The sequence below is a fragment of the Myotis nattereri genome (assembly GCF_964212035.1).
Source record: "Myotis nattereri genome assembly, chromosome: 6".
In the NCBI taxonomy this organism is placed as follows: domain Eukaryota; kingdom Metazoa; phylum Chordata; class Mammalia; order Chiroptera; family Vespertilionidae; genus Myotis; species Myotis nattereri.
In genome coordinates, this window is record NC_138081.1 from 11,508,396 (window position 1) to 11,524,064 (window position 15,669).

Consider the following 15,669-nt stretch of genomic DNA (forward strand, 5'->3'; position numbering starts at 1 on the left):
CCCGGTGCTGAGTACATTGGAATTATCTTTTTCTCCTTCAGTATATGTTTTATATACTTTTAATTATTTTTTAACAAATGTGTTATATGGGCTTCTGTGAATATAATATAGTTCACTCACCCACATCCATCCTCTTAGCAAACTAGGAATATGAGGGATGTTCTGATAATGCTATCCATGGAAAAATTTAGAAGCATGTCTTTTCCATCAAAATGAAGAAATGATTTTATCAGTTTTATTCAATATTTTACTGGAGATCTTCACTATGAGTCAGGCAATAAAAAATTTAGATAATTAGAAAAGAAGGCAAGATTGTGTTTATTTAAAGATCATGCATAGGATGTTCAAGCAACCTAGAAACAACTATTATAACTAATAAGTTCAATAATATTTATGAGGGGGATGAGAGCATGAGTGGGGGGGAAGGATGGGGATTAATGGGGGGGATGAGGACACATTTGTAATACCTTAACTAATAAAGAATTTAAAGATAAAAAAATAATATGTATGTATAAAGACCTATATATAAAAATAAAGAGTATCTGTAATGGCCAATAATCCAGTTAAAATGTAATACACTTATGTCAATTATATCTCAATAAATCTGGAAAAAAATGTAATAGCAAAAACAGATTTTCAATAGCCACAAAACCATGAAGTTTATAAATAAATGTAAAAAATATTTCCACAGCATTTTGGGGAAAATGGTTATTATTGAATGACAACTGGAATGAATTTATAACATGAAGAAGTCAATTCCTTGATTAATTTACAAATTCAATACAATTCCAGTAAAATTACAACAGAATTTTTTCTATAATTTCTTAATCTAATTTTAGTAATTTATTGTAAAACTATATGGAAGTTCAGAGAGTCAAAAATAGCTCAAAAATCGGTGAAGAAAAACAAGGTAGGGGACCCTGCAAAATAGCAACCGATCGATGTTTCTCAGGGATGTGACCTGGCTGGGAATTGAACCAGCAACCTTGAGGGTCACAGGATGACACTCAACCACCTGAGCCACGCCGGCCAGGGCTCAAAATAGTTTAAGACACAATAGTTTAACAAGAACAAGTTAAGAGCTTAATTGGTTGAGGGTCATCCTGTGCACAGAAAGGTTGCCAGTTGGAATCCTGGTCAGTGGCATGCAGGAGGCAGCCGATCCATGTTTTGCTCTTGCATGTTTCTCTCTCTCTCTCTCTCTCTCTCTCTCTCTCTCTCTCTCTCTCTCTCCTCTTCCTCCTCCTCCTCCTCCTCCTCCTCCTCCTCCTCCTCCTCCTCCTCTTCTTCCACCTCCTCCTCCCTTTCTAAAAAATCAATAAAAATATTTTTTAAAAAAGAAGTGAAGACAGCAAGAGAATAGTTCTTAATTACTCTATGGGGGGGGAGTGTCTTTAAAATAACACAGCTTGAAAAAGTCTATAAATATTGAAATGGATATAATATTTAAAGTTGTAGACATTGTCCATATGTGAAAACATCTGTTTTCAGAATCTTTTGAAGACATAATTCCTGCGAGGAAGCTGAAGAATTTTTATCCAGGTGTAGCAGAACACAAGGATATTTCCAAGTTGGTCCTGCTCCTTTCTTCCTCCGTGAATTCTCTAAGGAAGGCCGCCCATGAGGCTCTGCAGGACTTCCAGAAATACAAGACGCTCTGGACAGAGGACCGCGACGTGAAAGTGAAGGTGCGTTTCTGCTGCCTGGGATGCAGTTGGGGTTTGGTTTGTTTATATCTAGTGTGTGCAGCGGCACCAAGAAAATATCGGTGATAATGACAGGAACCCATGAGCAGAGGGCAATAACCTATAAGTGCCAAGCACCTAACCTGTTGTATCCCGTGTCACTCTCACAGTGACACTCTGAGGCTCTGAGTCAAATTCATGTCTGAATTTCGTGCAATTTGGGTAAACAGTTGAGGACCAGTTACGTTCAGACCGTCCAGGGGCCAGGCACTCAGGGTGTGCACACCTACAGAGGCTCGGCTGTAGTTTTAGTCAGACTCAAGGGAACCTGAGAATTCTGAACAGCCATTCATGACTTCTGTGACCTTCCCTCCCACCGCTCTCTTCCAGTACTATCAGGTCGTTTGCCTTTTCCTGGTCTGTTCACCTGATAGCACAGACCAGTGTAAAAGTACCTGAGTAAGTGCAGTGCTCTAATGTAACTATTTACGTAGAGGATTTATGCTTTTTACGTAAGGGATTTAATTTGGAGAAGAATCAAAAGCTAAAGAAAACACTGACTGTTTCCTCAGGAATTTCTGGCTCACAACCCCTCTCTGACTGAGATCAGATCAGAAATTCTGCACTACGCCACCTTTGAACAGGAGATTGATGAGCTGAAGCCTGTCATCATTGTAGGAGCACTTGAGTTGCATACAGGTATTTAAAAATATTCCGTAACATATCTGTATTTTCACAGGAAGCGTCACTTAATTTAGAAGCAGTCATTAAGCTACCTTGGTACAACAATCTAAATGTTAAATATTTCTGGACCACCAATATTGTTCATGTATGTGTTACATATAATATGTGTGTGATGTGATATATTATGTCTTTTTATATATAATATTATACCACGGTGGCCTAACACACTTAATCGGCAGCACAGCTCCTCGATTGGCAGTCAGACAGCTGAGGATAAGGTGAAAGTTTTTGTGAGGAGGGGTTGTATACCTGAGCTAGGAGTCAAACAGTTTGAAGTCTCCTGAAACGTTAAACTGTTTGGGATTAGAGCATCAAAGGGTGATGAAGCAGCCACTTCATGTCCGAAGTAAAAGCCCGAAGTGACTTTAGTGCTTCCCGAAGTGAGGCAGAGCTGGGCTGGCCAGGCACAGAGCTCCCTGCAGAGCAGACTGGAGGTCTCACGTTGTGGACCTAGAGTGTACATCATCTGTAGAAGGATGCTTGCTTGGGTGAGACTATTGCTGACTGGTTGGCACCCAGAGGCGGGTGTATTGAGTATGTTCCTCCTGATTGGTGGACATTCAGATGAGAGGGGCTGACACTGATTGACTTGCAAAAGTATGTGAACTAAGGAGAATTGGTCTATGGTTTGAGTTTAAAACTGGTTGTGGTGGTGACTTGATGCCATGGTTACAGAGGTACAATCAGTTTTGTCTTAAGTTTGTGAGATAATTATCCTCCGAAGATATTTGAATGACCTATTTTGCATCAACTAAACCTACTTGAGCTGTGTTGAAGGGAGAAAAGGTGTATCCCATAGGTTTTCACATCTATGCTCAATGTACCGGTGGCTCTCAAATTTAACTACCAACATTACTTGACCCCTTTTCTGCTGGTGTAGACAGTACCCACCTCATGAACTATTTTATATACGCTTAGCATGGTACCTGGCAAATAGTTAATGTCCAATAAATATTATATACTCTTTTTTTTAAATATATTTTTTATTGATTAAGAAATTACATATGTGTCCTTGTTCCCACGTTACCCTCTACCACCCCCCCCCCGCTCATGCCCTCACCCCCCCGTTGTCCGTGCCCATTGGTTAGGCCTATATGCTTGCATATAAGTCCTTTGGTTGATCTTTCCCCCTTACCCCTACCCTCCCCCTACCTTCCCTCCAAGGCCCGACAGTCCAGTCAATGCCTCTCCATCTCTGGATCAATCCTTGTTCATCAGTTTATGTTGTTCATTATATTCCACAAATGAGTGAGATCCTGTGGTATTTATCTGCTCTCCAGTTCCATCCATGCTGTGGAAAATGGTAAGAGTTCCTTTTTCTTCTTCCTCTTCTTAAAGAATACCTTTCAGCATTTCATATAATGCTGGTTTGGTGGTGATGAACTCCTTTAGCTTTTTCTTATCCGTGAAGCTCTTTATCTGACCTTCTATTCTGAATGATAGCTTTGCTGGATAAAGTAATCTTGGTTGCAGGTTCTTGCTATTCATCACTTTGAATATTTCTTGCCACTCTCTTCTGGCCTGCATGGTTTCTGTTGAGAAATCAGCTGACAGTCGGATGGGTACTCCCTTGTAGGTCACTGACTGTCTTTCTCTTGCTGCTTTTAAGATTCTCTCTTTATCTTTTGCTCTTGGCATTTTAATTATGATGTGTCTTGGTGTGGTCCTCTTTGGATTCCTTTTGTTTGGGGTTCTCTGCGCTTCCTGGACTTGTAAGTCCATTTCTTTCACCAGGTGGGGGAAGTTTTCTGTCATTATTTCTTCAAAAAGGTTTTCAATATCTTGCCCTCTCTCTCCTTCTGGTACCCCTATAATTCTGATGTTGGTACGCTTGAAGTTGTCCCAGAGGTTCCTTACACTATCTTCATATTTTTGGAATCTCTTTTCTTTTTTCTTTTTCGGTTGGGTATTTTTTGTTTCTTTGTATTTCAAATCTTTGACTTGATTCTTGGGATCCTCTTGTCTGCTGTTGGATCTCTGTAAATTATTCTTTATTTCAGTCAGTGTATGCTTAATTTCTAGTTGGTCCTTTTTCATGTCCTCCATGGTCTCACTATACTTATTGAGGAATTCATTAAATTTATCGGCGGTTTCCATAAAATTCTTGAAAAACCTTATAAACGTGGCCTTGAACTCTATATCCAGTCATTTGCTTTCCTCCATTTCTGCCATTTGTGACCTGTTTCTTTGTCTCCGCATTTTGGCTGCTTCCCTGTGTTGATAGAGTGGCCCTGCGCGCCAGGTGTCCTGTAGGGCCCAGTGGCTCAGCCTCCCCAGTTACCTGGGGTGGACACTCTTGGTGCACTCTTGGTGCCTTGGTTGTTGTAGGATCACTGGGAGGAATTGACCTCCAGGCCAGTTGGCTGTGAGAATCAGCTGTGTCTACAGTGGGAGAACTTCTGTGCTGAAGACACCCTTCTGGGGCAAGACTTGCTTCAGTGGGGCTTTGGTGCTCACTGAGTCTGCTCCCTGAGTGTGTCCCTTATGGATCTGAGGAGTTGCAATCTGGATGGTCCCCCTCTGACCACTGGGTACAGTGGCTCCTGGATCTAAGGAGGTGCTAATTCAGCTTCTGCCTGAGGCCACACAGCAGGAGCCACAAAGAGGCTCAGCTGTGAAGCAATGCAAGCCGCTGCGGGGCCTTGGGCCTTCTCTTGGAAGTTCCAGGTCTGCCTGGCTCGGCTGCAGTTAGGTACATTCACATGCAAAAGCCTCTGCCGCAGCCTGGGTGGGGCGGGGTCTCAGGGAGTCAAAGGGCGGAGAAAGCAGCTATGGCTGATTCTCCACCCGGAGTCGCGCGTCTCAGTGACCCGATAATTGCTGCAAGCACCTCTGAGGGAAAGCCACACTCAAGTTCGCCCGCTGCCCGACAGACCAGCTTCTCCCAGTATGAGTCCTGGGTCCCCAGAGACTTCCCAGAACCGGAGTTCAGAGCAGTCGGGAGCTTGTGATTCAAAAAAAACAGCCGCGTCCTCAGGTGCCACCCCCTTCCCGTGCGTGCGCGAGCCGCCATACCTCTGCACTTCACCTCAGCAGCTCCTCTGTCTCTCAGCATGCTTTTCTTTCCTTCTAGTTGTAGAATTTACACTCAGCCAGCCTTCCTGTTGTTCTGGATGATGTCTGCTTTGTCCTTTGTGGTATTTTTCAATTGTTGTGGGAGGCGACAATTTCCCGGTGTTTATCTATGCCGCCATCTTAGTTTCTATTATATACTCTTATATCTACGAAGAAGGGACTTCATTTGGAGAAGAATCACAAATACTTGAGGGGATTATTTAGCTAGAAACAGAAACAACATATCAAGGGCAATCATTACAAGAACTTCGGTAACGTTTTGAAAACTGTACTCTACCTATTGTTTTAATGTTCTATTTGTTCCCTTGTAGTGGTTAGCACTATGATCCTTAATACAAAAATTAACTGTAGCACAGTGTTCTAGTTGGCCAGGTACTTGCTCTTAGAGAAAACTGAAAATGGGATAGAGGAAAACAATGATAAAGAAAGGGGAAGGGAGGCTGAATCCCTGGGGCCTGCGGAAAAGGAGAAAAGAGGCCCAGGAGGTGTGGACCTTATGAAATAGGATCTCACAGCCGCAGTCAACAGCTGGCCCTGTGTGTCTCGTCAGGGTACACTTTCCTCAGCTCCCTAGTCCTCTCAGTTTGTTAGGGGTTGAGAGGGGAGAGGTTGTGTTTCCAGTTTGGCGGGGCTAGGGAGCTGAGGGGCACCAAGAGGAGAAAAAGGAATGGGTAAGGATAGAGAAGGTAGAGTTGACTAGTTAGAACTTTTTTTTTTTTTAAGGAACAGAAACCTACTTGAGCTATGGTAAAGGGAGAAAAATATATCCCAGAATCCAAGGTGCAACTGGGCTTTCGGAATGGACCAGAACCAGGGACAGTATAGGAAGCTGAGGAAATCCTTTCTCTCTGACTCTCATTTCTTCTCCCCTCTGTGCATGACTTTCCTGCTTTCCAGTCAAGGGGGCTCCCCTTAAGTTTCATTCCAGACTCTCAAGAACAGACTCTGATTAGTACATGTAAGGTCAAGATTGACTGGGACCATAAGCGAGGCCCAGGTTCAGGGTCAGGTTATACACATTCTCTAGCCATGTGGGTGAGGTAGAAAGTGGAATGACAAGAAAACAGGAAGGTTTGGAAGACAAAAAATATATTACACTGTACTGTGTGGGGTTACCTAGGAGAAAATGGGGTGATGCGTGAGGGCCAGAAGCAGAGCAAGGTTCACGTTGGATAGTGCTAGAAGTAACTTCTGAAATTCTTCTTCATAGACTTTAGTGTCCTCTTGCACAGCTTAGCTTACTCCATGGGGATAGGAATTAAATCTTCAGAATTGAGCAACCTTACAGCACATTCAAGTCGAACTAACTACTTTTCAAGTGCTCAGTAGCCATATGTGGCTAGTGGCTGTCACATGGGACAGAGCAGTTATAGATGCTCAGATTGCACATAAAATGAATCGTTTCAGAATGTCAGGTGTATTCTATTTTGATCTTTTCTTGTCTTCACCAGAGCCAATGAAATTGGCCTTATCAATTGAGGCTAAGGCATGGAAGATGTTACTCTGTCGATACCTGAATGAAGAATACAAAAAGAAAATGTCAGACATGATAGCATTTATTACTGAATACTTGAAAAAGTTATCTAGACCTATTCGTGATTTAGATGATGTCAGGTTTGCAATGGAAGCCTTGTCTTGTATCCGTGATAATGAAATTCAAATGGACATGACTTTGGGACCAATTGAAGTAAGAAATGATTGCATTTTTCATTCTTAGAGTGCTATTAAAAAATAGAGACACACTAAAAATTGATTCTGTTAACATGTTTCATTATGTTATGGTACAGTCTGTCTATTTCTCCTTTCTGATGTTGATTTCTTTCAAGGTATTTTGACAATTATCATCAGTGAACAGTAAACAAGGGAATAGTAATATATTAATAATGATGTACGGGTCTAGACAGTGTTCATTTTATTTTATGCTGGTGCTGACCTTTTACAGAAGGGAGTGATTGCACTGTCTCACACCAGTCCTAACATCTTAGGCAAGTTCCCCAAATATCTTTGTCTTTCCTTAGAAACCAAGTCTAGGTCTCACTCATGGCCAGTGGCATACATGGGCAGCACGGTGGAAGTGGCCCACTTACGCTTAATGGTAAACTGCTGGAATTTAGACGAGCAGATGTTTTTAGGGACGAGTACTGTATTGACTTTCTTTTGCTAATACAAGAACAAATTACCATAAATTTAACGGCTTAGAACAAGGCAGATTTATCATCTTAGCGTTCCAGAGCTCAGCCATCTGAGAATGGGTCGATTAGGGCTAAAATCAGGATGTCAGCAGGGCTGTACTTTTGGAGGCTCGAGGGAAGAAGCCGTTCAGCTCCTAGAGGCTGGCGGCAGTCTTGGCTCATGCGCCTTCCAGCAGTGGCATCTCTCCTGCTCTGCTTCTGTCCTCACGTCTCTGGCTCCCACTCTCCTGCCTCCACGGTTCCCTTGTGTGGACCTTATGATTACATTGGGCCCACACAGTCACCCCAGGATAATCTCCCAGGATAATCAAGTTGCTTAACTTAATTACCCCTGCAAGGCCCCCTATGCTGTGTAAGGTAACATAATCACAGGTTCCAGAGATTAGGATGTGGACAATTTTGGGGAGACCATTTTTCTGTCTACCATAAGGGTTTTGTGACTAATATTTAGAAGTCACGGTTCATGGTGATAATAAAAATCAGACTTTTAATTCATTATATTACTGTTTTTTAAATTCTCTATAGACAATGCACTCCTTCATTGCCTGCATTTCCAATGCCTCCTTTTGGTACCCAATCTCATGGCGGAGCATAGCTTTCATATTTTTATATATATTTCAGAGGAAGGGACAGGGAGAGAGACATAGAAACATCAGTGATGAGAGGGAATCACCTGTTGGCTGACTCCTGCACTGGGGATGGAGCCCACAACCTGAGCATGTGCCCTGACAGGAAATCAAACTGTGATCTCCTGGTTCATAGATTGATGATCAACCACTGAGCCACACCAGCCAGGCTGAGCATAGCTTTCTTGATCCTATTTAGAGTTTATACTTTTTGGTAGCTCATGAACTTCATACCTTTATTACTTCTTTAAATAATAACATTTGGGATTTTGGATGCTGACCACCCATTCCTCAAGATTTAGCAAATCATCATACCATTTTTTCCCTACCTCCAGAAGCTCAATTCTTCAATATAAATTCTTTTGGTAAAAGCAGTTGCTAATCCAGCTCTTTAATCATTCAAGTTTCTGTTCTTTGGAGTATCTCTCCCACCATCACTTCGTTCCATTCCTTGTATAGCCAACTCATATTTTCATAGAGCACGAGACAGTATTTTTCAGGGTGTTGACACAAGATCAAGTAGGAGAGAGAGGCAGGAAATGATCCTAGGGGTTATTTTCTAGAGTAGAATCTCCGTGCGATCTGCCTACAGCTCCATCAGAATCACCCTAGGCGCTTCTTACATGCAGATTTCAGGGTCTTGGAGTTAGGTTAGTACCAATGTCAGCGAGAATCGAGAGGTGCTTCTTTCCATGTTTAGTATTGGAAACAAGTCTCCTGAGTGTGCTGTTTTCTAAGACATGGGACTATGTTTCTAGAAGGCACCTAAATGATTTGACAGTTGCTTCCCTTGTGATGTTCTGAACTCACCCTCACTCCACAGGAAGCCTATGCTATTCTAAACAGATTTGAAGTTGAAGTAACCAAAGAAGAATCAGAAGCAGTTGATACCTTGAGATATTCTTTCAACAAATTGCAGAGCAAAGCTGTAAGTACAAACTTAATTCTTATTTTTTACTTATAAATTCTTATGTAATTCTTATAGTGACTGGCTTAAGTCACTATCTCCAGAAAAACACACACACCTTTCATAGTTTTTAAAAGATAAATACATTTTATTTTAATCACTTTATTGATATACTAGAGCAGTGGTTCTCAACCTTCCTAATGCCACGACCCTTTAATACAGTTCCTCAGTTTGTGGTGATCCCCAACCATAATATTATTTTTGTTGCTACTTCATAACTGTAATTTTGCTACTGTTATGAATCGTAATATAAATATATGATATGCAGGATGTATTTAGGCGACCCCTAAAGGGGTGGTGACCCACAGGTTGAGAACCGCTGTACTAGAGGCACGATGCACGAAGATTCATGCAAGAATGGGCCTTCCTTCCCCTGGCTGCTGGCACTGCCTTCGCTCTGGCCGGAGCCACTTTTCTGCCTTCATTCTGGCTTCCCACACTGCCCAGAGGCCCAGAGCGGCTGGGGCGGTGCGGAACGCCTGTGTCATCACTATGGCGACAATGCAAGTGTCCCGCCCTGCCCTCCCCCTGGCTGCTTGGCACCTGTATATGCAAATTAACCCACCATCTTTGTTGGGTTAATTTGCATACCGATTGGCTGGTGTGTGTTGCGAAGGCACGGTCAATTTGCATCTTTCTCTTTTATTAGTGTAGATAATCCACATGAAATTTACCATTTCATAGTACACAATTCAGTGATTTCTACTGTAGTCACAGAGTTGTACAAACACCATCACTATTTAATGTTAGAACATTTTCATCCCCCAAAGAAACCCTAAACCCATTAGCAATTACTCTTTATTTTCTCATTATAGCCTCTGGCAACCACAACTCTACTTTCTATGTATGGATTTGTCTTTTCTGGATATGTAATATACATAGAATCATACAATGTGTAGTCTTTCGTGACTGGCTTCTTTCAATTAGCATAATATTTTCAAGGTTTATTTGTATTGTCTTGTGTAGCAGTACTTTATTTTACTAATGGCTAATGATGTTGAGCATCTTTCCATGTGCTTTTCAGTCATTTGCACATATTCTTTGGAGAAATGTGTATTTAAATCCGTTGTTTTTAAAGTTGGGTTATTTCTTTATTTTTGAGTTATAAGAGTTCTTCATATATTTTGGATATAAGTCCTTTATCAAAGAATTTGAAAATATTTTCTCTCATTCTGTGGATTGTCTTTTTACTTTCTTGATAGTGTCTTTTGAACTAAAAGGTTTTAATTTTGAAGAACTCCAATTGGCATGATTTTTATTTTTTTGCTTGTGTTTTTGGTATCATATCTAGGAAATCATTGCCTAATCCAGCATCATGAAAACTTACTATTATGTTTTCTTAAGAAGAGAGTTTTGTAATTTTTAGACCTTACATTTAGGTCTCTGATACATTTTGAGTTAATTTTTCTCTGTGTTGTGAGTTTTGGGTCCAGCTTCATGCAAAAGCATGTAGATACCAGTTGTCTCAATGCCATTTGTTGAAAAGTCTATCCTTTCACCAGTGAATCGCCTTGGCACCCTGTTGACCATCAGTTGACCCTAAGTGGAAGGGTTTATTTCTGGACTCTCAATCTATTCTGTTGTGCATATGTGTATGCCTATGCCAGTACCATACTGTCTTGATTATTGTAGCTTTATACTGTTTTTTTTTTTTTTAAATTGAGGTAAAATACGCATAACTTAAAATGTACCATCTTAACAATTTTTAAGTATGTACAGTTCACTGGTGGTAAGTATATTCACATTGCTGTGCAGTGAATCTCCAGAACTTTTTCATCATATAAAACTAACTCTATACCCATTAACCAGCAACTCCCCACTCTCTCTCCCTTCAGCCCCTGGCATTCTACTTGCTCTCTCTATGCATTTGACTACTTTAGGTACCCTATAGAGTCATACAATATTTGTCATTTGGTGACTGGCTAATTTCAGTTAGTATAAGGTCTTCAAGGTTAACCCATGTTATAGCATGTGTGAGAAATCCTGTCCTTGTCTAGTCTGAATAATATTGCGTTATATACATAGTACCACATTTGACTGACTTGCTCCCACTTTTTGGCTATTGTGAATTATGTTGCTATGAACATGGGTGTATGAATACCTCATTGAGACTCTACCTTCAATGTGTTTTGATCTCTATCCAGCAATATAATTCTATTTTAATTTTAATATAATTCCATTTTTAATTAATAATTCTTTGTTCCATCGCGGCTGCACCATTTTACATCCCCACCAACAGTGCACATGTTCCAATTTCTCCACATCCTTGCCAACACTAGTTTCCTTGATAGGAGGCATCCGTATCCACTGTGGTTTTGATTTGCATTTCCCTAATGATACCTGATGCTGAGCATCTTTTCATATACTTATTAACCATTTGTGTATCTTCTTTGGAGAAACGTCTACTCAAGTTCTTTGCCTATTTTTCAATTGGATTGTTTGTTGTTGAGCTGTAGGAGTATTTTTATAAGTTCTGGATGTTAACTCCTTATGAGATATATGATTTGCAGTTATTTTCTCCCATTCTGTAGTTTGCTTGTTCACTCTGCTGATTGTGTCCTTATAATCCTTTTTATTTCTGTAAGGTAGGTGGTGCTATCCTGCCTTTCACTCCTAGCTTTAGTAATTTGGGTTCTTTCTCCTTTATTCTTGGTTTGTCTAGGTAAAAGTTTATCAGTGTTGTTGATCTTTTCAAAGATGAAACTTCAGATTTGTTGATTTTTCTCTATTGCTTTTGTAATCTCTATATCATTTACTTGTGCTCTATTTTTAAAATTATTTCTTCCCTTCTGTTTGGTATGGGTTTAGTGTTTTCTGTTTTCCTAGTTTGTTAAGGTAGATGGTTAGTTACTGATTTGAGATTTTTAATGTATGCATTTATAGGTATATATTTCTCTCTAAGCATTTTTGAAATAGGTAAATATCTACATACCACAAATTAGACATAAAAAATGAACTCCAAGGGAATGTTCAGATTCTTTAAATATACTGAAAAATTTTATTAAATATTAATTAAATTAACAATGGCTTAAAATTTATTGTGTATGGAAAAGTTTGTCACTGAGGTTGAAGCAAGACATAGTAGCAAGGGCATAGAGTTGAAATGGGGCCATGACTTGGGATTCCATCTCTGCTGTCAGCCAATTGGGTGATCATATGCAAGTTAATAATCTTTGTTTCTAAATTTCTTCATGTGGTCATTTAGGAATATTTTAGGAAATTTTTATATGCAGTTATGAGGCTCACTTTGAAGTAATGTATATAAAATAGTTTTATGCTCATGTATATTTAAGTTCATGTTAAATATTGACTAATATGCTTGTTTTGAAAAATGTTTGCTGGTTAGTCAGGAGAGTGAGTCTTAGGAAGGAAGTGGGAAACACTCACTGAGACTTAGTGAAGTCCAACTTTCTCTTGTTCAATGGAAATAATTCATGTGAGTTGTTCTTCTATCTCTTTAACTGATAGTGTGAAACCCACTGACCCATGCTCTGGCCGGTTTTCTCAGTAGTTAGAGCATTGGCCCTCTCACTGAAGGGTTGAGGGTTCGGTTCCCCATCAAGGACATGCACCTGGGTTGCAGGTTCGATCCCCAGCCCCAGTTGGGTGCATGCAGGAGACAACCAATCGATGTGTCTCTCTCATATCGATGCTTCTCTCTCTCTCTCTCTCTCTCTCTCTCTCTCTCTCTCTCTCTCTCTCTCCACACACACACACACAGCCCACCCTCCCTTCCACTCTCTCTAAAAAAATCAATGGAAAAATTATCTTTGGGTGAGGATTAACAAAATAATTTAAAAAATAAAAATAAACCCACTGACCTGCCCTTTAGTGAAGGTAGACAATTCCACACTATAGTTATCATTACCAGACCGCTGTACCGATTTTTCGGTAATTTCCACACAAAGGTGGAATATTGGCGCTAGATGTAAGGTAGATGAAAGGTAGACCTATTTTCTACAATGTCTCCAAGTCCTATCTTATTCTAACCACTTGTTTGCATGTAACTAACATTTTTCTATATCATGTTGGTTTTTTCTCTTTAATGCTCAGGAGCCCAGGCATAGGGGACAGTTAGGTTCAGGGCCTCAGGTCTGGTAGACTTAAGCTTAAAGTAGTGTATGTTCCAACCAAGATAGAGGCTATTGGTGAGAGCAGTTAAGGGCAGGTGCCTTGGAACCCCACTGCCAGGTTTTGAATCTTGACCTTGCTTCGTACTGGTGCTGGACCCTTAAAGAAATTACTTAGCCTCTCCGTGCCTTGGTTTTCTCACTTGTGAAATGGGTATAATATTAATATTTACCTCACAGGGTTGTTTTGAGGATTAAATATGATAACACATAAAGAGCCTGGCAGATAATAAGCATGAATTAAGTGGTATTATGATTGAAGGTTTAAGCAGAAGCTTTGAAGACTATTGTGGAAGAAATTTGCTATATATTTTTTTATACCCAGAGTAATATCACTTTCTTTTAGGGAACAGCTCCAACCACTGCAACCATGTGAACCTACTAGAGGTTGCTAATCCGTGACCTTGAGCTGGCCCCAGAGACAGCATGTGACCCAGACTGGGCCCATAGAAGTAACTGTTTCCTGGGCTATAGTGATGGCCTGAGACAGATCAGCCAGAAACTAACTTTCCTAACCTCAGTTAGAGAAGATGTCTTGGGTCATGAACTAGGATGATTTGAATCTCCAGTTAGTGCATTTGGGTCGTTTATTTCTGTAGGGTTTTTGGTGTTTTTTTGTTTGTTTTTTCTTCACTTTGCAAAAACATTTCAGAGATGTCTATTCTTATGTGATATATGTGGAGCAACAAACTTGCTGGAATAGAATTATAGTTTTCAGTTAATATATTACTTTCACTCTCACATTGAGTATTCCTTCTTGTTCTAGGTTTCTGTACAAGATGAACTAGTTCAAGTGCAGCCAAAGTTTAAAAGTAATCTACTTGAATCTGTGGAAGTTTTTCGTGAGGATGTAATGAACTTTGCAGAATCATATGAGATGGTAATTTCAGTATTTGCATGCTCTGTGTTATTTGCTGGAATGTTTATATGAAATGGAAGTGATAGGCCCCAAGAAATACACTGTGATTTGTGCATTGCATGTAAGAGGCTATATTTGCATATTCACACTGATCAAAAAGGGAAGCATGTTTTATAGAGTTAGAAAAAAGATTTACCTGCTAAAAGGAGCAATAAATTTAAAGATCCTGGAAGAAACAAAGGGTCTGGTTTTGCCCGTTCTCAAGCCAGAATCTCATAGTGGAAAATGTAATACAGTTGTTGAAAGGCTCTAAGACTGTAAATGCCCTAATACCAGCGTATTCCCCAACTGATCCCTCTCACCCCCCAATTAACTCTTAGAAAACTAGAGTGTCACTGAAAATAAATAATAAAAGTCATACTTGGTCAGTCCCACAAGCTGTTCAACCTGGAATAATGACTGACAGTGGTCAATCTCCAGATGTTAAACTCAGAAGTTGGATATATTCTTCCCTTTCTTTCAGTGATCACAGCAGATCTGGATTCATAACAGATTTAAGCCTTTAGTGCTACTTATATAACACTTTCTTTTTCACATGTACCGAACTTACCTCTTTACTGCTGGTTGTATTAGTCAACATTTGACCGCCCAGTCATTGTTATACTGGGAATCTGGTCTGTTATTGGCCCACTCATGACATTCATGATTGGGCAGACTATCTGGGCTCCCTTTTGCAACTATTTTCTGGCTCATGCCAACAGAGACCACCCACTGCTTCTTCCCAGTGTCCAACCTGTGCGCGTGTCTATTTCCACGTGGGGCTGAGGAGCTATGGAAAGGAGGCTGCTCTCAGAGCTTTGTAATGGAATTCTGATGCACAGCTGCAGCAGCAACACTCTTAAGTGAGATGGGACAGCTGTGGTGGCACAAACGTCATACAGGATGAAAGTTTGTCACCTTTTTAAAAAGAGGAGACCACAGAGACACAGTGACTAACTGTGATATGGGATCCTGGATGAGGTCCTGGAACAAAACACAGACTTCAGTGGGAAAACTGAAGAAGTCTGAATAAAGTCTGCTTAATAGTCTTGTACCAGCATTAATTTTCAGTTTTGATAAATGTACCATGTTAACATGATGGTAAGCTGAGTGAAGGGTATATGAGAGTTCTCTTTGCAATTCTCCTGTAAGTCTACAATTTAAATTTTTTTTTTTTAAATAGCATCTGCTTATTCTAACAAGTCAAACCAAATGGGAAGTATTAAGATTGTCACAATTTAAAAAATGAATGAAAGTTGGAGTGATCCAATGTTCTAAAGTTAATTGTGGTCATGGTTACACAACTCCATTAAACAAAAAAATATTGAATTGTACATATCTCAAAACTGTTA

At 40.2% G+C, this 15,669-nt stretch overlaps 1 protein-coding gene across 1 annotated transcript in view; it reads left to right on the top strand.

Moving 5' to 3' along the window:
• The window catches only part of DNAH8 (dynein axonemal heavy chain 8), a 273,951-nt gene that overhangs the window by 84,792 nt on the left and 173,490 nt on the right, over positions 1-15,669 (top strand). The window contains exons 26-30 of the mRNA XM_081093926.1: positions 1,492-1,688; positions 2,258-2,384; positions 6,956-7,191; positions 9,146-9,250; positions 14,186-14,299. Of these exons, the coding sequence (XP_080950052.1) occupies positions 1,492-1,688; positions 2,258-2,384; positions 6,956-7,191; positions 9,146-9,250; positions 14,186-14,299 (779 nt within the window). The remainder of the gene's footprint in view (positions 1-1,491; positions 1,689-2,257; positions 2,385-6,955; positions 7,192-9,145; positions 9,251-14,185; positions 14,300-15,669) is intronic.